The sequence below is a fragment of the Crotalus tigris genome, unplaced genomic scaffold (assembly GCF_016545835.1).
Source record: "Crotalus tigris isolate CLP2741 ecotype Arizona unplaced genomic scaffold, ASM1654583v1 scf7180000019147.1630427, whole genome shotgun sequence".
Lineage (NCBI taxonomy): Eukaryota > Metazoa > Chordata > Lepidosauria > Squamata > Viperidae > Crotalus > Crotalus tigris.
This window is the reverse complement of record NW_024097401.1, coordinates 1246461-1271431: the sequence shown is the minus strand read 5'-3', so window position 1 is coordinate 1271431 and position 24971 is coordinate 1246461. Positions and strand designations below refer to the sequence as shown.

The 24971-nt window shown below is 41.5% G+C and overlaps 1 protein-coding gene across 1 annotated transcript in view; it reads left to right on the top strand.

Annotated features, from left to right (window-relative positions):
* LOC120315531 (pituitary homeobox 3-like) overlaps window positions 1–19776 on the top strand; it is a 31532-nt gene extending 11756 nt beyond the window's left edge. Inside the window, exons 2-4 of the mRNA XM_039360016.1 lie at window positions 2342–2474; window positions 11918–12117; window positions 16643–19776. Coding sequence (XP_039215950.1) covers window positions 2369–2474; window positions 11918–12117; window positions 16643–17188 — 852 coding nt within the window. The 5' untranslated portion in view covers window positions 2342–2368 and the 3' untranslated portion in view covers window positions 17189–19776. The remainder of the gene's footprint in view (window positions 1–2341; window positions 2475–11917; window positions 12118–16642) is intronic.
* Window positions 19777–24971: the final 5195 nt, after the last annotated feature.

Sequence of the window (24971 nt, the reverse complement as noted above, 5' to 3'; positions counted from 1 at the left end):
TTATAGTCTGTACTAAGTACGTTGAATATAAAGAACTAGCCTCAAATTTAACTAGCAGATTCATATATGAAATAAAAGTAAGTGCCTTCCACAATTTATTTATTGCATTTCTTTTAATCCCATTTTTATTGTTTTATAAGTAAATTAGGTGGCAAATTTACCTAAACTTCCTTCTCTATTTTCCCCACAACAACTCTGTGAGGTGAGTTGTTCTGACAGGGAGTGACTGGCCCAAGATCACCCAACTGGCTTTCATGCCTTAGGTGAGACTAGAACTCATGGTTTTCTGGTTTTTAGACCAAATTAAAATCAGGTGGCCAACAAAGCACAGCTTCAAAAAGCTGAATTCAATAATTGTCCATAACAATCTAGAAAAGAATGGGAATGTAAAAAAGCAGTTATCACAAATAATCATACCGTAAAATCTCTTGAGGCATGACTTATACATTACAATCTTCCTAAACAAATATATGCAACCAGTGAGAAACTACATCACAATCTCATGTATTAAATCCAGAAATGAGATAAGAGAACATTACACCATACTCTGATTTTCCACTTTATTAAATATGCAAATTATTTCTGAGGAGAAAATTAAGTTTGAAGCAGTTCTTATTAACCCAATGAAACAGGGAAAAATTGACTTAAGTAGAAGGCTAAATGGCTAACTCTGAACACACACATAGATATAGTGGAGCTTGAAAATTTGTGAATCCGTCTGAACTTTCAATATTTCATCATAAACATGACCTAAACCAGGGGCAGGCAACCTTGGCTCTTTTATGACTCGTGGACTTCAACTCCCAGAATTCCTGAGCCACCCATGCTGAGGGGAAAGGGAGAATTTCCAAGCAGAGCCATGCTGACTCAGGAATTCTGGGAGTTGAAGTCCACGAGTTATAAAAGAGCCAAGGTTGCCTACCCCTAACCTAAACTGTGATCTGTTCTCCACACAAGTCCTAACATTAGAAAAAAGATAATTAAACAAGTCAAAAATATACTTGTTCATTTATTGATAAAGGAAAATAATCAAAAGCTATATGTTTGTGTATAGCAAAAGTAAAAGTTTGCTGGATAAGCCTCTAGTGAAGTAAGTTTTACTGTAGCAAAACTTAATTATCTTTTGCTAGGAGGTTTTGAGGGTTATGCCAAGTAACTCTTTAGCTGAGCAGGTGAAAGAGAAAACTTTGGATCTGAGGGTTGCACTGCCAGCGTCAGAGGAGAGAAAACTGCTCTTTGCAGATGCAGTCACATGCAAATAATTATCATAATGAGGACCATAATCATTTTATAAAAAATGGCAAGAAATTTAATTTGCTGCTTCTTAGAGAAGGGACTTAATAAATTCAAAGACAGCAAAGTTACACACATCTCTATATTTAGCCCAATAAATTAATGCACTGTATATTTCTCCATAATTGGAATCAAAAGCCCTCACAATAATAGCAATAACCATTGGTGCGCTTTGCTTCATGTACAAAATGCATGAAAAGGTATCATGGAAAACACGGATTCCTATATAGACCTTTGTGCATATGTTTGCGCATACATGCACATTGAGTGTGTGTAAACTATGCATATATGTATTCAAATCTCAAATCATGGTTTGCTCTCTGTGGAAAATGCATATTTTAAAGTTTTTCTCTAAGCTGCATCCTTTTCCTCTTCCTGAGAGAGAGAGAGTCAGAGACAGAGACAGAGAAAACTTTTCAGTATCCATTGTTTAAAAATATGTATAGAGATAATTTTAATGTACCTCATAAAAATGCAGATTAAAAATGAAGAGAAAAATAGTTGTAAGATACTGATAAAATTCACACCTAGAGCATTTCTATCCATTGTAGGATATGACTGCTCTGATCTTTTGAGAATACAGAAATAAATCACTCTAAAAGTGGACAATACCCTATTTTATGCCCCTAATTTTAAAAATGGCTAAAAACTTCACATGAAATGTTAGCCTGCAAATCTATATACAGTATGTATGTTACATTTGGATTGCCAACAAAGAGTTAAAGGGAAACTAGTATAGCTATTTCGAGGTGTGTGTGTGTGTGTGTGTGTGTGTGTGTGTGTGTGTGTGTATGTAGGTCTTTGGTTATTCAGGTTTTCTCCCGCGTAAAATTTGAAGTGTCTTGGCGACGTTTCGACGAAGTCCCATTCGTCATCTTCAGGCTGGTGTTTTCGGCTTCGTGCTTCCGTTTACCTCTTTGGAGTAAACATGTTAATTTAATCATGCTGTTGGTCTCAGCTGTAAACACCTGAACATAAGTCTCAGTGAACTAATTTACCTCCAGATAAGCCTATCTCTCCCCTCATACTACCCCATATATCTCTTCAGTTCCTCTCCAGCACCTGTGCCTGGCAGATGGAGTTCAACTTGCTCACTGACCCAGAAGCTCAGAGCCCCCCTCTTTCCCTCTCAGAATCTGGGACACCTCAACATGCACACAGGCACAAGGGGCAAGCAAGCGGTAAGTAGGAGAACAGATACCTTCTTTTCTTGTTTTAAGGGGGATTTCCTTAAATAATAGAAACAACGTGTTTGTGGGTTTTTTTCCAGCGTTTAGTGTTGAAAAATTCTAAAAATGAAAGTTTAATAGACTATATAAATTCAATTATCGAAATTAATTGAAATCTCAATATTTTTTTAACTTTGTACTTGGTGCTGGAAATGGGATCAAGCTGGGGTTTTGCGGATGCCACGAGAGATGTCCTGTGTGCCAACGTTTATCGTCCCCACTTAAATTTTTTATTTATTCCTTTTCCACTATACAACAAAAATAAAAGTAATATATTTTTTCCTTAACAGTACTGTGTTATACATCTCATATATATTATTTACAGTTATTTACATTAGTTACATGTCTTTTTGTTTCTCTGTTCTAGCCAATCTTAACATTTGTTCCATATCTCATACAATTCTGTTGCCTCCTTGTTTTTTAGTTCTAGCGTAAGTTTGTTCATTTCCGCACATTCTAGTGTTTTATATATAATCATATCATTTGTAGGTATGTTTTTACCTTTCCAACACTGGGCATATACTATGCGGGCTGCTGTTAATATATGTACAATGATGTATTGGAGTTGTTTTTCCATCTTTAAATTTATTACACCCAAAATAAATAGTTCAGGTTTGAGTTCAATTTGCACTTTTGTTATCTCTATCGTCCCCACTTAAAATGGCCCGTCACCAATAGGCAGAACGGCGACTACCTGGAAGAGTTCCAGATTCAATGTGTGAAATCTTCCCACTTGCCTTCATTCCAAAGGGAAAAATAGTAATCTAATCATCCACTGCAACTCATCAGTTGTCTCTCTTAATTGCTTTTTGAAATGCCAGGAGGATGAGTGCTGAGATCTCAACTCAGATAGAGCACCGTTGCTTAGGAGAAGGGCGACACCAGAAAATGGTCTCCCTTTCAGCTTTCCTGTCCGACTTTTACTCCATGCTGATTGAGGAGGGAGCACTGTGATCTTATTCATACTATGGTTTTTCAAACTGTCGGATCCATACTAACAACATAAATTCAAAAGTCACATGAAAAAGATAACGAGATACCTGTCATTTAAACTGGCCGTTTTGGTAAGATGAACACTTTTAAATTTTATCGTCAAATAAAAAGTGCTTTGCTGAAGCCAGATGAAATCTTTTAAGTGTTTATAATATTATATGACAAAATACAAGTGGCACTTTGACACTGTAACACTGAGTGTGGGGCTGGGATGCCCTGGCAAAGGGCCTATTCCCCTGCAAAATAGCACAGGCATTCACCGGCAGAAAGCATCTTCTCTCTTATAATTAAATACTGTACAATAACAAATCAACTAATCATTAATTGCCCTTTTATGACAATTATCACCTCAGCCTATGTAATTACAGACTTAGTACTGATGGAAGGGTGACATGCCTCTTGAAAAATAGGGTAGATTTTTTTCAAACTTTATTTGTACAATTTAAGTAAGGCTGTATAATCTTGTGTAGAGAAAATGAATCAGTTATCAGCATGCAAGAGTACCTTCATAAACAATAAACTTTTAGGTTGCAATTCTATAGATATTTGTTAGCGGTTCCCAGTGAACCAGTGGAGATTTTTTCTAAGTAAACTTCAGTTCCTTCAATTTCCTTCATGGTCCCCTCTTTTTGCTCTATATGAGCTAGCCAAAATGAAATTAAATGTGTAAATTATTTTATTGTCTCTACAGAAGACACAAACTTGTGGTATACCAGGCTTCTTTACAAGGAGATGTAGTGGCTAAGGTCTTGAACTAGGACTGGGGAGAAACAGGTTCAAGCTTATCCTGAGCCCTGGAAGCTCATTGGTGAGTTTGGGTTAATCACTCTCACCCCGGCCTACCTATCAGGGTTGCTGTTGGGAAAATTAGATAAGAGAATCTTATATGCATCATCTTGGAAGAAAACTAGGGCAAAACTAATACAGTACAGAGTCTTGTTGATGCAGTTGAACCCATTAGCAGCTTTTCTTACTTAAGCAGTTAATAACCCCTTAAGGTCTTTGTTTCTTCATGGAACTCCCAAGTATCTATTAATATAACACATAAACGTATGCAAAAACTTAAATAATCTGGCAGCTTCTTTGGCCCAACTGTTCCTTTTTTCTCAATATTCTTTCCATCTGAGCTTCCATATATTGATAACTATTATCCTTGACCTTTTCTTCAGAAAACAATGTAGTAGCTGTAAAAGGCTAGCTTACTTCCCAATGGAAGAAGACAAAACTTTCTCCAACATATTCCTGGAAATGTTGAATGATAAATTTGTTGTTTATTTTCCCTCTGCAGTTTTTCCTCTACTTTGAAATCTTGCCAGGATTCACATCATCTTTTCTCCACCATGCAATTGTAATTGTCTGCTGTAATTTAGGGAATAGCTAGCCAACAGGCATCTTAGTTCATCTCTGTTCCAGGCAACCTATCTCTGCTTCAGACATGGACAGATATGATATAGTGACTCCCACTATTTTTTTTTTTAACCTAAGCATGCAAGATGAATAAATTTCAGTATTATATGGGGAATACAGTATTATGCATAGAAAAGGAAACTGTGTAATTCCTAAAAACTCTTCTCTCTAAGCTACATAAAACCATGAAGGGAGGTCATCCATCAGTTTGACATTTGATATCATCAAGAGATGGATGGATACCCATTTGTACATCCCCACCTGGGACAGCCAAGTGATACTGTCAATGTTGTGCATCTGAGGACTGTGCAGGTCTGGATGTGGAGGACAGACTTGGGTTCAATTCTCCCAAGACTGAGTGACAGTGGATTTTTGCCCACCCCAGATATGGGGACTTCCCAACTTTAGCCTTGATGGATTATACTCCCCCATTCAAGTTCGGTGTGCAGTTTGGCAGTTGTCTTGGTTTCATAGCTCCTGCTTAAAGAGCAAACATCAGTTGTGGAGAAGAGAGCTTTGTCTAATGTGTCAGTTGCACCTATTCCTGGATTATTTATGCCCTTAGTCATCTTACAATTGGATTATTCCAACATCCTCTAGCTGGGGCTGCCCTTGAAGACCACTTGGCAGCTACAGCTGGTCCCAAATTCTGGTTACCACTTACAAAGCCCTTCGTGGAATAGGGGCTGATTATTTGAGGGACTGCCTATTTCTGCCCATATGGAAAATTCAGTCAGAGTTGGTGCACTTTAGAACCTTTAAACAATGCTATCTACCCAGGAAGTATATTTACTCATTCACAGCAAATTATGCAGACCAGATGCAGATGTTTGGGGCTGAGCCCTCCTCTGCCTATACAAACAATGGCCGGACAGACAGGAGTCTTTGGACAGAAGATCCTGCAAGGCAGTGACTAAAGGTCACTATAGGAACAGTCAGAGAAAAATACTCCTCCTCACCTCCTCACTTAGTCCAGAGAAAGTGCAGTTTATACCTCTCTCTCCCCCTGTCTGTGGCTGTGGCAGCAGACCACGATCAGAAAGGTTCTCTTCCTTTTCCCTCTTCCTTCCTCCTGTCTCAGTTTCTTGCGATAATCCCGGATTTTAGCTTAAGGGCTGCCCCTTTGTCTGCAAGGGAATGGAGTCCGGATGGCCCCGCCCCCAAGGGAAAACGGCGGGAAGGTCCGTTCGCTCAAAATGGCGAATGGGGAAGAAACCACGCCTCCTAATGTTAGCCCGGGAATCCACGAGGTTCAAACAATGGCGGATCTTTGACTCTGAGGGACCGCGCCTCTCCTCTAAGGAGAAGGCACTTCTAGCGCTGGTTCTGCCTCTCGCGCCGCTCCGCTGGTCTATGCCGAGCGGCGCCGCGGTTTAGCCGCTTTCCGCGCGGCTCAGCTGTTTCGCGCTGAGCGGCGCCTCGTTCTATCGGCCCCAATCACGCTTTCCGCGCGGCTCAGCTGTTTGGCGCTGAGCGGCGCCTCGTTCTATCGCCCGAACCGCTCAGCTGTTTGGCGGCCCCGGAGAGCGGCGAGCAATCCGGTAGTGAAACCCCCGCCCCAACAGCTGCTCGGTGGGCCGGTTATCGGCGGGCGAGCGATCCGGTCCGGCTCCAAGCCTCCCGTTAGTCCCTGACGCCCCACTCACGAATCCGCCGATCCCGGCTGCCTCTCTCGAGTCCTATCCGCTGCCAGACAAATTTTCGTTCAACTGGAGGAAGAGGGGATTCCCTTTTTTTTTTTTTTTTTTTTTTTAAGTTAAGTTAGTTTGTTCTGAGAGCTGCTTCTCGCACTTCTACCAGGCTTCGAGACTGAGTCAAAACTGGGGTCACGCCCAAAGGAAGGGGTGTGGCCGAAGTTTTTACCCAGTCTGCCAGGCAGGAAGGCCGTCATAGAACCCATCCATTTGGACTCTACAGTCATCCTGCTGGAGAAAGTCTAGTTCGGATTATGTGCATGGCGAGAAAAACGAATCTTGTGAGTTTACCAGACGGATGGCATAGGGAACAAAGCTATTACAGAATTGGGAAGTCCTGCTAGAAATACTTTGAAACCTCCTCTCGGAGGGGAGCAACAAAATAGACCGTGAAGTGGGTGTGTGGGGTCTGTAATAATGCTTTGAGCTCTAAGCACATAGCGCTTATAAGCAACATCCTGAGTACCAGGGAGCGAGCTTCCTATGATCTTCTCGGCTGTCCTTATCATTCTCTGTATGGACTTTCTATCTGAGGCGCTGCTGCCACCAAACTCGACAGTGAAGCAGTTTGTTAAAATGCTCTCAGTTGTGCCTCTGTAAAAAGTGGCCAGGACAGAAGTAGAAAAATGTGCTCTCCTCATCCGACGCAGGAAATGTAGACACTGGTTTGCACGCTTCACCAAGGATGACGCGTGGAGAGACCAATTCAGATTGTTAGTTATCTGCACCCCTAGATACTTAATACTGTTGACCACCTCGACAGCTGCGTACTTGATATTGAGTGGAGGATGACTATGCCGGCTCTTTCTAAAATCTACAATGATCTCCTAATGAAGTTCTGGAAAACTTTAAAAATGTGGCTATTTGCCCAGGTTGTGGGATGGTTATGGCTGTGACACCCCACCAGAGCCTCTCACCCCCCATATATGCAATATGATTGTGTGAATGCTTCAGAAATTTCCTTTACTCTATTGATTTTCTGTTTTTAAATTGTAAATCATGCAGAGTCATTCTGGACTTAAGTGGCACCCCAATCCAATTTAATTAATAAATAAGAAATCTCTTCGTGGGACACCTGTGATCTGTTATCAGGCTTCACACTTATTGGACTTAGACATGAATCACAGTTCCATGATCAGTTAACCTTTAATCTAAGGCTTGGCAGAAGACTCCAAACAGTATAATCCCAAAAGATTATACAGCTAACGTATAATCCTTATGGCAACAGAATGAAATCTTAACCCACTCAGGAATGTCTGCAGGGTAAGAGTGTGTGCATGCGTGTTTGTCAAGAGCATCAAAATGGTGGGTGTGACTAGGTGATTGAAATCCCGTCTATTTTTTAATGTGCATTGCATATATCACATGCTCATATAAAGGGGCGATACATTGCTCCAGTTGTGTCTGATCTGTGGATACATTGCTCCAGTTGTGTCTGACCTGTGGATTGGTAATAAAACAATGCAGAACCTTTATATATATAAAACTCAACATTTAGAGCTTTTTTCTTTCTGCCTTTCTAAATTAAAAAATACCTGAGGTTGTGTTTGATGGTTTGGGAGGCTAGGATATGTTTGCGTAATTATCCTCTGTCTAGCCTAAAACACACTGGATTTTCCCTTACCAGTTTTACCTCTGTCCATGATGTCAGATTATCTTTTTGTATTGTGGTTGGTGTGCATAGCCAGCCAGATGTTTAGACTGGGTTGGCTGGCAAATTCCGGCTGAAAAACCCAACAAAACAAAACACCAGAGACATTGCGATCTCTAATGTAAACTTTATTAGACATTAGCAAACCGGCAATATAGAAAGAAAGCTAGCTCTGAGAATATGGCGGGAAACAGATAATTAAAAGAGCGAAACATTCCCTCCCCTCTCGGACAGTTCAGGTCACATTGTCCAATTAATTTTCCAACAATTGTTATGAGAAGAAACTTCAGTTCGTCAAAACATCTTCTCATAACTGTTGGCAAGCTAGAAGCACTACGATGGTCCTAAAAACAGTAAAGATCATAGCCTGACATTGGCATTTTTGTCCTTCCTAACCACCTGGAATAGGCAGATGTTTTTATTTAATTATATTAAAGGTATTGTCGCAGGATGTAAGCTGTTCCAAAGAAAGTTATATTATCATTATTATTATGGTTAATCTTCAGTTCGATTCACAGTCTGGGACTTAACAGTTCAAGTCCTGACCTAGGATCTAAGAGCTGTTAAGGTAGCGTCTGATTATATAGGCAGTTCTGAGTAGAGTGTTTTTTGTTTTTTTGCAAAGTCAGGATATTCAGGTCTAATAAGTTCAAAATTTCCATGTGTCTAGGTAGCCCTTTGGCCATTGCTCCAAGGGCTCCTGTTACTATTGGTACAACCATTATTTCTTCCTCCACAGTTGCTCAACTTCAATTCTCAAATCATGATATTTTGTTATTTTTTCTAGCTATTTCTCTTTAATTTGTGCATCACCTGGTATTGCAATATCAATGAACCAAACTTTTTTCTTTTCCACAGTAGTGATGTCAGGCATGTTGTGGGCCAGATGTCTGTCTCTTTGGATCCGAAAACCCCACAGGATCATGACTTGCTCATTTTCACGAACTTAAGTCAATTTGCTGTCCCCAGTAATTTTTGCCGTATCATCATCATCATTACTATTACCATTATTGTTGTTGTTATTAAATTTGATTCATAGTCTGGGACTGGTAGTTATTATTATTGATCATCACATAGATGTTCAGACTGGATTTGGCATTTTTGTCTACCTATCAAGTCCTTACCAAGGAGCTGGGATAGATAGATCTGGATGTTTGATGATGTTACAGATATATCACAGGATGGAAGCTGTTCAAGTAAAGCCACCTTTTGCAATTGACTGATGGTGAATTTGTCAATGCCGATGGTGTTCACGTGGTGCTCCAGTTGTTTTGGGATTGCACCTAAGGCGCCTATTTCTATTGGTACCACCACCCTTGCTTGCCTTTGCCACAGTTGGTTTTTTTTATCGTTATCATTATTATTTTCAATTCTGTTCACAGTCTGGACTTGGTAAAAACTTAGTTCAAATCCTAACCAAGGACCTAAGAGCTGTTAAGGTAGCATTTGAGTATATAGGCAGTTCCGAATAGGGTGGTTTTTTGCAAATTCAAGATATTCAGGTCTAATAAGTTCAGATGATGGTGATGATGATGATGCTGAACAGGCTTGGATGCAGAGACATTTGGTTTTATACTATTATTGAGATCAATTATATAATCAATTTGTTTCTTTGAATACAAGTTAATTATAAGAAGAGACCTGTCCAAAACAGCAGTGGTGCAAATTCACAACCTTGAGTTCCTAAATGTAAAGGTGGAATAATAAACAAATACATTGCAATACGAGCAAAGAGGTTTTATATCTATCAAATAAAGAAGCGTTTGCCTCTGGATGAAGCAGTATTTATATAATTCTTTTTTTTTTCCAGCTTGAAACTGGTTGTGTTTTTAAATTTTTAGTTTTGGGGCTGTGCTCACAGCCATCTTGTATCTGGAAATCTATAAGGCTGGCAGCTCTAAATGGCCCAAGTGAACAACAAAACAATATTTAGAGAGAAAAATGAAGTTCCTATTCTGCAGATGTTCCATTTTTTAAAAAAAAAAAATCTCACTAGTTTTCAAATTCTGGGTTGGAAGGTGCGGCATATTGTCAGCTCTCCCAGGTAAACCAAGTAGGAAACACAACTAAAAGAGCTCATTCTGCTTTATTGTAAGACTACAATAACAAGAGTCTTGAAAGTCTGAAGATGCAAGCTTCCTACTGCCACTTTTAATCCTCTGATCCATTAGGGCAGTGATGGCGAACCTTTTAGAGACCGAGTGCCCAAAAACTGGCCCCACCTCCACCCCGCATGCCCACAGGGCCACTCACCACCTCCAGAGCCTGTTGCAGATTGCCCAGGCAGCTCAGCAGCACCATTGCGGCCATGCCCTCTGCCTGCGCCCCGCAGTATCAGCTGTGCGCGATGGGGTGTGAAGGCCGAGTCTTGTCTACGCTGCCTGGCTGCCATGTCCTTGGCTGCGCTGCTCTGTGTGGGCCACGCTCGGGGGCGACTCTCCTCCAGGGGGACTGTTGGTGGGGTCACGGGAGGAGGCAACGTTGGGGCAACGGCACATGTGCCTACAGAGAGGGCTCCGAGTGCTGCCTCTGGTACGTGTGCCATAGGTTCGCCACCACTGCATTAGGGTGGATCCTTCCTAGGCTGCTATCTCTGACTCTTAAAGCCACTGGGGCTCTTGGCTCTTATCTGATTTCTTCCTGCCCAGCATCTTTTCCCCTTATCCCCCAAGGTCATCCAATATTCCATTACACATATGATTCTCCTCCCTGTTTTTATTTAAAGCAAAAAATAAAATAATACCCACTTCCTCATGTGAGACATTCAGAAAAATCAGGAATCAGAAAAGATTCAATATATTCATGAACATGTAATTTACTTCTTCAGATAGATATATTTTTTCCCGATTGCATGATTGTTAAAAGAAAAAAATATTTTTCCAAATCGTGAAATGCCAGTGGATCTAGGCTGCCTAGTCCCTACGCAATCCACAATGTTTAATCAGTAATGTTCCTCAAATTGGGTTTGGCTTCTGTCAAAAGCATATAGGATCACTAAGAAATAGAAGAATTTAGAACGAGAAATGAAAGAGAGAGTCCCTGTTCTGCACGGCCACCATGTGCCTTGTCCTTTGTGATAAACCGTATAGGGCAGTGATGGCGAACCTTTTAGAGACCGAGTGCCCAAACTGCAAACCAAAACCCACTTATGCATTGTCGGGTGCCAGGTGGGTGTGGCCCATTGGGTGGGCGTGGCTGCGGAGGTAACATTGGGTGGGACTAAAAAGTTCAATCAATTCCAACTTTGCAAGATCCTTTTTTTTCCCGCGAGAAGTTGAAATTGACTGAACCTTTTTTTTTTTTTGCACACGGCGGCGGAGGCCTAAAGCGAAAAGGTTTTATAAAACCCAGATGAAGGCCTAGGACTGGGGCGACGGCGCGCATGCCCACAGAGAGCACTCTGAGTGCCGCCTCTGGCACCCGTGCCATAGGTTCCCCACCACTGGTATAGGGGCAGCGGCATACCTGCAGTATTGTCTTCAGCTCAAGCAAATGATTTGTGTATGTGTTGAGCAATTGAACACAAAGAGGTCATCCTTTAATAATATCACTTTCATTATTGGTCGGAATGTTTATGCAGGAAAAATTACTGTCTTGAGCTACTGTGAAGATCTGTGATGGATTCCTTGGTTTTGCTTCCATAAACACAGAAAAGTCACAGCAGAATCAGCCTGACGATACCACTCCTGAGGATGGCTCCCTGAGAAAGAAGCAACGTAGGCAGAGAACTCATTTTACCAGCCAGCAACTCCAGGAGCTGGAAGCCACTTTTCAAAGGAATCGGTATCCAGACATGAGTACCCGAGAGGAGATTGCTGTCTGGACCAACTTGACGGAAGCCAGAGTTCGGGTATAATTATTTTCTTTGTAATTTCCTTGAAAAGGACCAGAATGTGAAGGAGAAGGCTGAATAAAAGCCAGAGAGCAGAATAAGCCTGTGCATGGGACTATATCTGTGTGCCTTCTTCCCTTTTTGACAAAGTAGGGCAATTAAAGTTTATCTAAAGCAGTGGTTCTCAACCTGTGGGTCGGGACCCCATTTGGTGTCGAACGACCATTTCACGGGGGTCGCCAAACAAGGCTGTCCGCCATTTTCCCCCCTTTTCTTTGGCCACGCCCCTGGCACCTGGTAATGTATAAGTGGTTGGGGGGTCACCACAACATGGGGAACTGTATTATGGGGTCGCGGCATTAGAAAGGTTGAGAACCACTGATCTAAAGAATATATTCCTAAGATTTGAATGAAGCATCATAGGTTCCCTTTTTAAAAAACAGGGACATTGTCACAATTACTCTTACAGTGAACTCAAGTTAGAAAATGTAGCTAGGGAAATTCCTTTCCCCAAAATGCAACTAAAAGAATTTTCTATAAAGTGTGCCTTGTCAAAAAAATAATAATAATTTTTTGAAGTTTAAAAAGTCAAAGATAATTAACATAAACTTAAGAAAAATAAAGAATAAATGCAGAGAGGAAAAAAAAATAAAAAAGATATATAAGGAAATGACTTCTCCCTTCTGGACAAATACAAACAAATTCAGTAACGTATCACCTTCCCTAAGATTTCAGTCAGTTAATCTCTTCATCTCTTATCTCATCTTTTCTCTCTCTCCCTTTTTTGTGAGGTAGCAACAATTACTTTAGAGCTGTGGTTCTCAAACTCTTCAGTTCCTTGACCACTTCATGAAGTTAACAGATTGTTTATCAACTCCCAAACATTATATTGCAATAATTTAAGAATGCTATTTTAACTAATAGCATTATGAATAATGAGCGCCAATGAATTAAGGCCTTTGAACTATGGAGTTGGAGAAGACTCCTGCGAGTCCCTTGGACTGCAAGGCGTTCAAATGGTCAGTCCTAGAAGAGATCAACCCCGACTGCTCTTTAGAAGGCCAGATCCTGAAGTTGATCCTAATGAGAAGGAAGGACTCACTGGAGAAGAGCCTGATCCTGAGAAAGATGGAGGGCAATAGAAGAAGGGGACGACAGAGAATGAGGTGGCTGGATGGAGTCACTGAAGCAGTAGGCATGAGCTTCAATGGACTCCAGAAGATGATAGAGGAGACGAAGGCCTGGAGGAACGTTGTCCATGGGATTGTGATGGGTCGGACATGACTTCGCAACTAACAGCAACATTATGAATAATAATAATAAGCAGATCAACATCAATTTATAATATGAAATAAAGTGTTCATAGAAATGGAACTGGAAGAACTGCAAAGATCTACTCAAGGCAAAGAAATCAAAGCCTTGCCAGAAGTAACTAAGACTATAAAGGCAAACCAGGGGGAGTTGATAATAGAGGAAGCCAGTATAGCTGTAGAATTGTTTTCATTGGAAATCAGGCACCCTCTCCTCCGCCTCTGAAATAAAAAAGCCATCTATCTAAAGAAGTAGAATAATTAAAAAAAAGAATTGCTGAGCACCTAGAACAGCACAAAAATAACAGAATAAGGTTGCCTGCATTTAAACTTGTTCCAAAGAAACAGCTAGCAGAAGCATTAAAAGACAGAATGGGACAACTTGTTGTGGCCAACTTAACACAACCAACTTGCCACAGGACAGTTCTCTATGGCCAATTTGCCATGGGACAACTCACCAGTCAATTCAACAAATACAAAAGTATAAAAGTTAAATTAATTTCAACGGAACCATAACCAACAATAATAAAGTCAATCCAGAAATTAGAATAAGAATTGGAATAATGTTGACAAAAACATGGCCACCAATACTAAAAGTAACTGAATGAAATGATTAATAGAGCATTGAATTGTCCTTCAGCAAGCTGTCCTGAGGTGATGTGGCCATGATTAATTGTCCTGTGGCAAGTTGGCCATGGTGAATTGTCTAGACCAGGGGTAGTCAACCTTGGCTCTTTTATGACTCGTGGACTTCAACTCCCAGAATTCCTGAGCTAGCCATGGCTCAGCTTGGAAACTCCTCTCTTTCCCCTCAGCTGTGCTGGCTCAGGAATTCTGGGAGTTAAAGTCCACGAGTCATAAAAGCCAAGGTTGACTACCCCTGGTCTAGATTCTTAAAAGATGCCAAAACTGTAATTTCAAATATAAGGACTAGCTCACTACAAGAAATAAACCAACTAATGTACAGTACAGCTGCAGTTATAAGTAAATACCTGGGACGCAAAATCAGCAAAGCAGAAAAAAAGTCAAAGAGTGCACCATCAAAATGGAAGATGAGATCAGATGCTAGTGAGCTAGAAGAAATGAAACAAAAGAAGCTGAAGAACAAGAAGACTAAAGAATACCCAATAAGGAAATACTAGTTAAAAACAAGGAAGATCAAGGAAGCACTGGAAATAATAAAGCAGCAAATAACAGTTATAGATCAGCAGAAACAAAGCTTAAATTGCAAATTATAGGCAGAATCTCCAATTCCAATCCAATCAGAAATGTTTCTACCAATTCATCAATGGAGAGATTGGAGTGAATCAGTCAGCACCTGAGAAAAAAACCTGCAGTTTTGGGCAAAGATGAGGGATAACTCAAAGAAATATAACAAAAATTCACCTTGGTAAAAAGGAGGTGATTAAGAATTTTTAAAAAAGACAGAATGAAAGAACTTGTAATAAAGCAGAAATGGTGGAGAAAAAGGCAAGGAAGATCAAGAACTGGTCAGCAATAGATGAAGTGTGTTGATTTTGGTTGAAGTATATGAATAGTCTACACCCAGGCATTGTCAAGCAGTTGAACAACATACTGCAAGAAGGTGAAATTGAAGAGTGGGTAACATCTGAAAAAACGTACAAAGCCTACCTGATAACGAAAGATCCAGCACAAAAGGGGAAACTACATGCTAATTATCTGCTTACCAACAATTTTCAAATGCTGTAGTAGCTGATGCTGTTCAACCGCATCTAGTTGAAAAAAAGTTCTTTTGGAGGAAAAAAAAATAAAAAATAAGACCAGGTCTTATTTTGGGGGAAACACGGTATCTCTAGGAAGCTCACAAATATGATACAAACAGTAGCTCCCCTTTTCCCAATCCTTCTTTTGGATTGATAAAACTGTGAATATATTAAAAGTATTTTATACCATAAGTGGGACAAACATATGGTTTGTGAATGAGTACTAAGCATGCAACATTACATGCTTAGTACTCATTCACAAACCATATGTTTGTCCCACTTATGGTATAAAATACTTTTAATATATTCAAAATAAAACAGAATCAAAATAGCCAGAATTAAAAGAAAAGAATCTATCTTTGACCTGTGCTACACTATACATTTTAAAAAAAGAAAAACACACTACTGGTAACCACAGATATCTGGAATCACGTAAACCACATCTATCCAAATCCATTATAAATAAAAAAAAAGTTTCAGAAACTCAAAAATAATATTTTTTTAACTGATTATTCCCAACATGAAATTCTTTTCTTTTTTCCAGCAGGCTCATTCTTCAAGTTCTTCTTACCCTAATCAAATGACACCAACAACCTTTACTTAATCACTTCTTATAACTAATGGGGACCATGCATGCTGAGGAAATATAGGATCTGATCTGAGTAGCTCTTGGGAGTAGTGATAATTAATAGCGGAGGAGCTACTAAATCAATTTTGAAAGTCAGAACAGGTAGAGTAACAGCAGATCCATATGCTCAGTTCAAGTTTAGGCAGTAATCTGAAAAATAGGAGATGATTTTTAAGAGTGAACTACAAACCTGCGAGGAACATGTAGATCTGTCTGCTTTTTGATTGCTTACTTTCATAAAATATGCATAAATCGGCGGTGTGATTCTCCTTTTATGAATAACACCAATTCTTCTAGACTTTGACATCTACTTTGTTCTTTGCCTCTAAGGCCAGAAATATCTAAAGCAAACATATCTGGCTTTCTGTGGGTCTCCGGACGCAATTCAAGGTGTTGGTTGTCACCTTTAAAGCCCTTCATGGCTTAGGACCAGGTTACTTACAGGACTGCATACTGCCGCATAGTTCCCAGAGACCGGTGAGGTCCCTCAGATTGGGCCTCCTTCAGGTCCCGTCGGCCAGACAATGTCGGCCGGCGGGCCCTCGGGGAAGGGCCTTTTCTGTGGTGGCTCCGACGTGGTGGAATCAACTTCCCCCCGAGATTCGAACTACTCCCACCTTGCCGGCCTTCAAGAAAGCAATTAAAACTCTCCTGTTCCGGCAGGCCTGGGGTTGATGTTCTCGGGGGGGCCGGGATTCGATTGGGACATGCTGTGTGAATGTATTCATTTTTAATTGTTATACTTGTTGTTTTAATTTTGTACGCCGCCCTGAGTCCCTAGGGATTGGGCGGCATATAAATTTTACAAACAAACAAACAAACAAATAAATAAATATCGCCCCGTATAACTTTATAACAAGAACTATATCGCTTTTTTACAGGTATGGTTTAAGAACCGCAGAGCCAAATGGAGGAAGCGGGAAAGAAATCAACAGGCAGAACTTTGTAAGAATAGTTTTGGAGCTCAGTTCAATGGACTGATGCAACCTTACGATGAGATGTATGGTAGTTATTCCTATAATAACTGGGCTACCAAAGGACTTACTGCCAGCACTCTGTCAACAAAGAGCTTCCCGTTCTTCAACTCCATGAATGTCAATGCCATTTCTTCCCAGCCCATGTTTTCAACATCCAGTTCTATAGGATCTATGTCTGTACCTTCCTCAATGGTCTCTTCAACTGTGAATGGTGTGCCAGGCCCAAGCCTTAACAATCTTAATGGCCCTGGTCTTAACTCTGCCGTTCCATCCACTACCTGTCCCTACGCATCCACAGCCAGTCCTTACATGTATAGGGATACCTGCAACTCTAGTCTGGCTAGCTTGCGATTGAAGGCAAAACAGCATGCCAACTTCACCTACCCAGGAGTGCAGACGGCAGCATCCAGTCTCAGCCCGTGTCAGTATGCTGTGGATAGGCCAGTATGAGAACCTCCACTGCTAATTATGAACTATTAGCTGAACAAAGTTCCCCCTGCAGATGAGTTCCAGAAAGATGTATTTATAATACTGTTACAAATCTTTTTACTATCGTTTTTGTAAAGTATATATTTTTCCTCACTGAAATTTAAGACAGAGGAACTTTTTTTTTTTTGCCAACCTTTGAATTCTTATCCGGTGATATAACAAAGATACCCAGGGAAATGGTTGACACTGCTCATAATTTATTATTGCAATTTTGTGCTTTATACAACTGACTCGTGCTTACATAAGGAAGTCTAGATTCTGTACTTGAAGCACCAGGTTTGGATTTACTGTATGTATATTGCATAAATGCTTGTCATGAAATGCCCTGGGTAAAACGTTCGGTTTCCTTTTAAAAAAAAATAGCATATCGTAACAAAAAATTGCCAAAAGTAATTTAATAGCATGGGAAGGAAATGTATGTGCAGACATACCATGAGTTATGTGGGAGATCTAGGACAAAGAAATATATAGATGTGCTCCTAAGTATCTCTGGCTACCATGACTGAAATAGAAGCTGTCAATTTGTTATCAAAAGAGCAATGGTATTTGGAGAAAATTGACAACAAGTCACCACATTTGGAACAAAACCACTAGGTGATATAATAATTTTGCAGGACGCTTATTTAAATGAATAAAACCAATAGGTTGGTGGATTATATTTCATTTCCCTGTGCAATTTCATTTTCTAGTGAGCAGGAGCTGTGGTGGTGCAGTGGTTAGAATGCAGTATTGCAAGCTGACTCTGCCGACTGCCAGGAGTTCGATCCTGACCGGCTCAAGGTGGATTCAGCCTTCCATTCTTCTGAGGTCAGTAAAATCAGGATCCAGATTAGTTGGGGGCAATACACTAACTCTACTTAGAGAATGCTGTAAAGCACTATGAAGTGGTATATGAGTTTTAAGTGCTATTGCTATTATAAACACACATGGGGTCTGGCTCATTTCATTTTCCAATGACTTAAATTCCCAAAAATAAACAAGAAAAATGCCCTGAGCATCTCATCCACATGTGATTATTGCATAAGCAACAAGCACTATTTGTATGCAACAACTCCTAACTTTTAGAAAAATTAAGCCTGCAACTGAATAGAAGTAATCCAGTGAATTGGACAAATGGTTTCTCTCATCCTCAGCCACACCCAGGCAACAACTTCCAATTTGTTTCTAGGATGATCCAGACAAACATTTTTTTTCATTGTTTTCAATTTCATTGGGCTTACAAAAGTAGTACATGTGCCTCTGAATCATACTTCTACTGTCACAAGCCAGAATTCTGGGAGTTGAAGTCCACAAGTCTTGAAGTTGCCAAGATTGAGAACCCCTGCTTTATCTCATCCCCATATTTATTCACCAGAATTCCTGAACTTTTCAGAGGCCAGAAATGTACAAATCAAAATCCATAGATGTTAACCATGAACAACAAAACTGCAGCCTACTGTAGCAAGAATGTATAGTGGGAAGAGTTGAAGGAAGTCATGCTCATCTTCTGTAGCTTCCTGTTACTTGACCTTATTGTAACTTATCTCAGGAGCAGCAAAATGAGAAGTGGGTAGATGCTATGGAACTAATTCCTCATATTTGGGGGGGGGGGTTGCTACTCCAGCATCCCCTTAAACTACTCAAAATGGGTGATCCCTAAAAAGTGTTAATTTATACTCATAAATTATATTTTTTCTTTAAAAGTTATGTTTTGATGTTAATAAATTGAGTGCTAGTCGCAGGGCCGATTACATTTTAAAATTTGCCTGAATAGTTTTCTTGAAAAAGTATAATGCTTTAAAAATAGTTGTTTCTTTTTAATCTGTTGGATTGTGTATGATTATGTTTGAGTGTATATTTGTGTGTGTGCATGTGTCTGTGTATAAAGAAACGCACAATGGGGAAAGGCCATTTGACATATTTTAAAATAAAGGTAAATTTAAAATGCAATCCGATCTGGATTTCTTCACCCTTATAAATTAAAAGGTGGTATTGTTCTTCAGAGATGGAAATCAATAAACAGGAAAAACTACAATGCTCATTTTAAAACTCCCAAGCATTTTCTACAAAAAAAAAAAGTTCTTGTGTTGGTGTGGTGGAGTATTTGGGCTAGGACCAGGCTCAAGTGACTGTGGGACAATGCTGTCTATTAGCACAATCTTCCTCGGATTGTTTTGGGGCAAAGTATCAATAAAATAACAAGGAAGATATTTCCAAGAAAATAGCAATTCCCCTTTCATAACCTTTTTTCTAATGCAAAGAGACTTACCTAGGGATTAGCTAGTGAAACAAATATATTTGCTGATTGTATTGTCCAGTCATTCACCATCTTGATATTTACTCAAGTAATCACAGTTGCCCATTTCATAGAATTGTATAGCTACCCATCTCAAGAGTTTTTAATGAAATTATTTGGACTATTATTTTTCACACAATTATAGATTTATTATTGAGTACTTTGTTGTTTTGTATAGATTAGACACTTCCGAATCATTTTGCCTTTTCTGTGCAAAAATGTCTTGCTTTGCTTGTGTGAAATTACTTCGAATTGATTTTTTTTTTACCTCAGACACTTCATTTTTCAGTAAACCAAAGAAATGATGCCCAGAAAGAAGTTGTTTATTTATTTATTTAGACAATTGATATTGCCACGTACTCATACATGGCAACTCAAGGCGGCTTACAGGACATGAAAGCACAATATAAAAGAAATAAAAATAAAATATACAAATAATAAAATAATAACCCCCACCCTTCCACCATGGCAACAACACAGTCATACTAACCAATGGGCTCCATCCCATTCTGGGTTCCCCAGGCCCACTGGCAGAACCATGTCTTCAGGGCCTTCTGAGAGTGTTCGAGTGGGGGCCAGTCTAATTTCCAGATGGATGATGTTCCAGAGAGAGGGAGCCACCACGGAGAAGGCCCTTTTTCTGGGTCCCACCAGATGTATCTCCCTAGGGGACAGGACCCATAACACTCCTTGCCTCCCTGCTCTAGTGGGTCAGTAGATGTAACCGGCAAGAGATGGTCTCTCAGATAACCTGGTTCCAAGCCATAAAGGGCTTTAAAGGTGACAGCCAGCACCTTGAATTGTACCCAGAAGCAAATTGGCAGCCAATACAGCTCCCACAGGAGAGGTGATACATGTGTACACCAAGGTCTGCACAAAACCATGTGGGCTGCTGCATTTTGCACCAATTGGAGCTTTCAGATGCTTTTCAGGGGCAGTCCCATGTAAAGCCACTCAGTCTTGCCATGGTTCAGTTTCAACCCATTACTCCCCATCCATCCAGCCTCTAACAGCCTCCAGGCACTGCAAGAGGGAGGCCACGGCATCACTTAACTCACCATGGGCTCAGATGTACAGCTGAGTATCATCAGCATATTGATGATATCTTGGTCCATGGTGACAAATGAATTCACTCAATGGCTTCATGTAGATATTGAATAGGCGCAGAGAGTGTACCGAGCTCTGCAGAACCTTGCAAAGCAGTGAGTGAGGGCTGGATCTCTTGCCTTATTAATACTGAGAGCGGCCACAAAGGAAGGAAGTGAACCAGGACAGCACAGAGACCCTCCTTACCAACCCCTGAGCCATCCAGGATATCATAGACGATGGTATCAAAAGCCACTGAGACGTCAAGTAAAGCAAGGATGGATGCGCTACTCCCATCCCGCTCCTACCAGAGATCATCAAAAAGTGCAACCAATGCCGTTTCCCATATCCAGGTCTGAATCCTGACTGGTAGGGGTCTAGATAATCCATTTCATCTAGAAACCTCTGGAGCTGCCACTCAACTATGGTCATGCCCCCACTGTAGCCTGGCTCTGGGGAAGATGATGAGCTGGAACTGGAGCCGACGGAGATGGAGGGGAAGGCATAGTTGGTTTCAGAGGAATATGGGGAGAGGCAGGCCAGGGCCTTTCAGGATTGGGACGGCTTGTAGGCAAGGAGGAACGGGCAGGATGACCAAGAGAGGCTAAGCAGTGAACATGAGAGACAGCTCAGGCAATGAGCAAGGACTTGCCCCCTCCTGATCCTCAAGCACGGAGAATGTAGAGAAGGTAACAACGCAGACTGACTCGCCTACTCAGGAGAGTGCCCTGCCCCTCATCACAAGGCACACCTGGGGACTGAGACTTAAGGAGTGCTGTGGGGAGGGGCATTTGTCAGGAACAAACGCTGAATTCATGGAGGGTTTTGTGTGCTGTTGCCGATGTTGGACGTTTCCTGGATTTCTTGCTTTATTGCTTGCTTTAATTGCCTTTGAATTTGCTTCCTGGACTCATTGATTTAGTCCCTTGCCCTGCTGGATTTCTTGTTTTGGCAGCTGTTGTGCTCACAGCTTTGTGCTGAACTACTTGCAGTCAGAGGCTGCTGGAGGTGTGTGTCTTCACTTTGCTCTGGGACTTGCCAGAAACATGGGATAAAGGGGCGGTTTGAACTGTCAGCTGACTGTGTTGCCTCTGTGCCGTGCCCCGGGTCATCACAACCACCTTCTCAACAACCTTCCCCATAAAGGGAAGATTGGAGACAGATTGAAAATTATCCAACGGTGGAATCCAGCGATGGCTTCTTGAGAAGAGGGCAGACCACAGCCTCCTTAAAGAGCTGGAGGACTATCCCCTCCTGTAGGGGAGCATTAATCACCGCCAGAGTCTACCTGCCTATCATCTCCGGGGAAGCTTTCATAAGCCAGGAAGGACATGGGTCTAAAACACAGATGCTTGTGCACGTACTCCATAGGATCCTGTCCACTCCCATAGGAGCAACAGGTTCAAACTTTTCCCAGATAACAGTGCAAGAACCTGCCTCGGGCCTCCGCCAGTCCAGCAACCACACTGGCATCTAACTGGGAATGAAGTTGAGCTATTTTGTCTTCCAGAAAATCCACAAATTTCTCAGTGCACCCCTTCAGGTGGACCTCAGTCTCCTTCTTCTCTAGGAGACAGCTTGCCTTAAAGAGGGTCATTGGTTATCTGCAGACGCAAATAGTGTGGAAAAGCATTTACACTTCACCGCATGAATCACCACAAGATAGGCCTTAATAGTAGCTCTTACCCATGTTCGATCGAGTTCATCCCTTGTCTTCCGCCAGCAGGGAAAAAATTTCCTGGCAGATGCCTTGTTGAGAATGCCGCAATACACCAGCGTAAAGTCAGGGGTAGTTAAATCTTTGTTTTCACCACAACAATTGGCAGCTGGTCACTACCAGAGTGCAGACTAAGGGCACCCAGACAATGCAACAGTGGCAGAATTTAAAAAAGCACTAGAGAAGGACGAGTGGTTTTTGGGGCCATGGAAACCTTTGTTCGGTGAAAGATGGGTTGGCGGAAAACTGTATGTCCCAGCTGCCCTGAAGCTGAAAATTATGCAGTCTTGTCACGATTCAAAGTTGGGGCATTTCGGGTTCATAAACACCCTTCAATTACTAAAAAGACAATTTTGGTGGCCTTCCTTAAAAAAGGACATTGAAATTATGTTGCCAGGTGTGCGGCAGCTAAAAGGAGGCAAGTAAAAATGCCAGGGCTCCTGCAGCCAGTCGCAAGCCCTTCAGCACCCTGGAGTGAGATCTCTATGGATTTTATTGTGGAACTGCCGGAAACAGTGTCATTTGGGTCGTTACCGACTTATTTTCAAAACAAGCCCATTTCATCTCATGTCAAAAGATCCTGACTGCAAAAATGTTGGCTAAATTGTTTGTGCAGCATATTTATCAGCTACACGGAGCCCCACAACGCATAATTTCAGACAGGGGTGTCCAATTCACTTCTAAGTTCTGGAGAGCCTTTTTGGATCTTTTAGGTTCTGATCAGGGACTGTCATCATCTTCAAACAAATGGGGAGACAGAACGAACAAACTCTGTTCTACAACAGTATCTACATTGTTTTATTAATTATCAGCAGGATAATTGGACTGACCTGCTACCATTTGCTGAAGTAGCCTATAACAACACAGTGCATTCCAGCACTGGTTTTACCCCCTTTCAAGTAGCTAATGGACAAACTTTCAACCCTATGCCAGAATTGCCTGCTAACAAGCCTGCCATTCCTTCTCTTAAAGATTGGGTACATCAATTACAAAACATTTGGCCTATTCTCAAGAAGGCTCTGGATAAAACCAAGGCAGTCTATAAAGCTCAGGCAGATAAAAAATGGATGGAACCAAAGCCTTTTCATATAGGGGACAAAGTTTACCTTTCCACCAAATTTCTATAATTATTACAGCCTTCTAAAAAATTAGGGCCAAAATACATAGGTCCCTTTCCTATTAAGTGCAAAATCAATCCGGTCATAATTGAGCTAGACCTCCCTGAAAGTCTAAGACAAATCCACCCAGTTTTCCATTGCAGTTGAAGCCTGAAATTACATTCACACTTAGGCCTGCGGCCATTCCTCCTCCGCCACCCATTATGGTAGAGGGTGAACATTTTGAAATTAAGGACATTTTAGAGTCTCGCAAACACTATGGCTCTACTCAGTATTTCGTGGCTTGGAAGGACCTTCCCGCCTCACAGAACGAGTGGTTTTATAAGAAACGTTAAAGCCCCTAGACTACTTAAGCATTTTCATGCTCGTTATCCTGATAAGCCTGACTGATGTGTATGTATTCCTCTTTTCCCCTTCCCTCTTTCTGTTTTTCATATGGATTTGTCATTCTACTGAGGGGGTGGTGCATGTCAGATCCCTCTAATTTGACTTGCTTGCATTTTATTATTTTATTATCTAAGTTGTTTATGTAATCATTTTCAGGGTCTGCCATACTGGTGGGAGGGGGGCTGCTTGCCTGCTTGCTGGGGATGTATTTGCTCTGATTACTCGAGTCGCCCTCCCTCCGTAAGAAAGGAATGTGGCCTAAAGACATCTGCCTTATGTCCAGACAGTGGAGCCTGGGACCGTTGGGAACCGAAACTGAGAGAGAACTTGAGATGAACACTAAATTGCAGGTTCTCAAACATCATAGCACCTATGGATCGGCTGGAATTCAAACAGACTGTTGGACACTGGGGGGAGGAGCCATGAATGGGCATTTTGATGTAACCTTCCGCACGTGGAATCTTCAGACGTTGCTTTGTTCTAGTGCATGGGCCGGCAACCCACGGCTCTGGAGCCACAAGTGGCTCTTTGAGCCTTCTCCTGTGGCTCCCAGCCTCCTCCATCATTTGCAGAGAGAGAGAGAGAGAGAGAGAGAGGGAGGCATTTGCACTTCTCTCTCTCTCTCTCTTTCTCTCTCTCTCTCTCTCTCTCTCTCTCTCTGTGTGTGTGTGTGTGTGTGTGTAAAAGAGTGGCCTCACGCTGTTCTCGGACAAGCTGACAAGCTTATTGGGCGGGGCTCCTGCCTTTGCTGCGTCGAAGCAGGAAGCAGCAGCTCGCTCTCTCTCTCTCTCTCTCTCACACACACACACACACACACACACACACAGTGGGGGAAGAGGACTGGCAGACCAAGGGCAGGTGAGAGTCAGCCCAATAAGAATGTGTGTCAGCTTGTCGGAGAACAGCATGAAACCAGCTTGCCAGGTGAGCAGAAGATCGGAGAGGGGGAGAGAAAGAGGGAGACAAAGAGAGGGAGGGAGGGACAGAAAAAGAGAGAGAACTCATGCACAGCAGCCTCTATTTCTTTTTAATTAAACTCTTCAAGCTCCCCCCCCCTTGTGCACGCACAAGTTTTGCGGCTCCCAGTGTTTTTTCTGGGAAACGGGTCCAAGTGGCTCTTTGAGTGTTTAAGGTTGCCGACCCCTGTTCTAGTGCTATCAT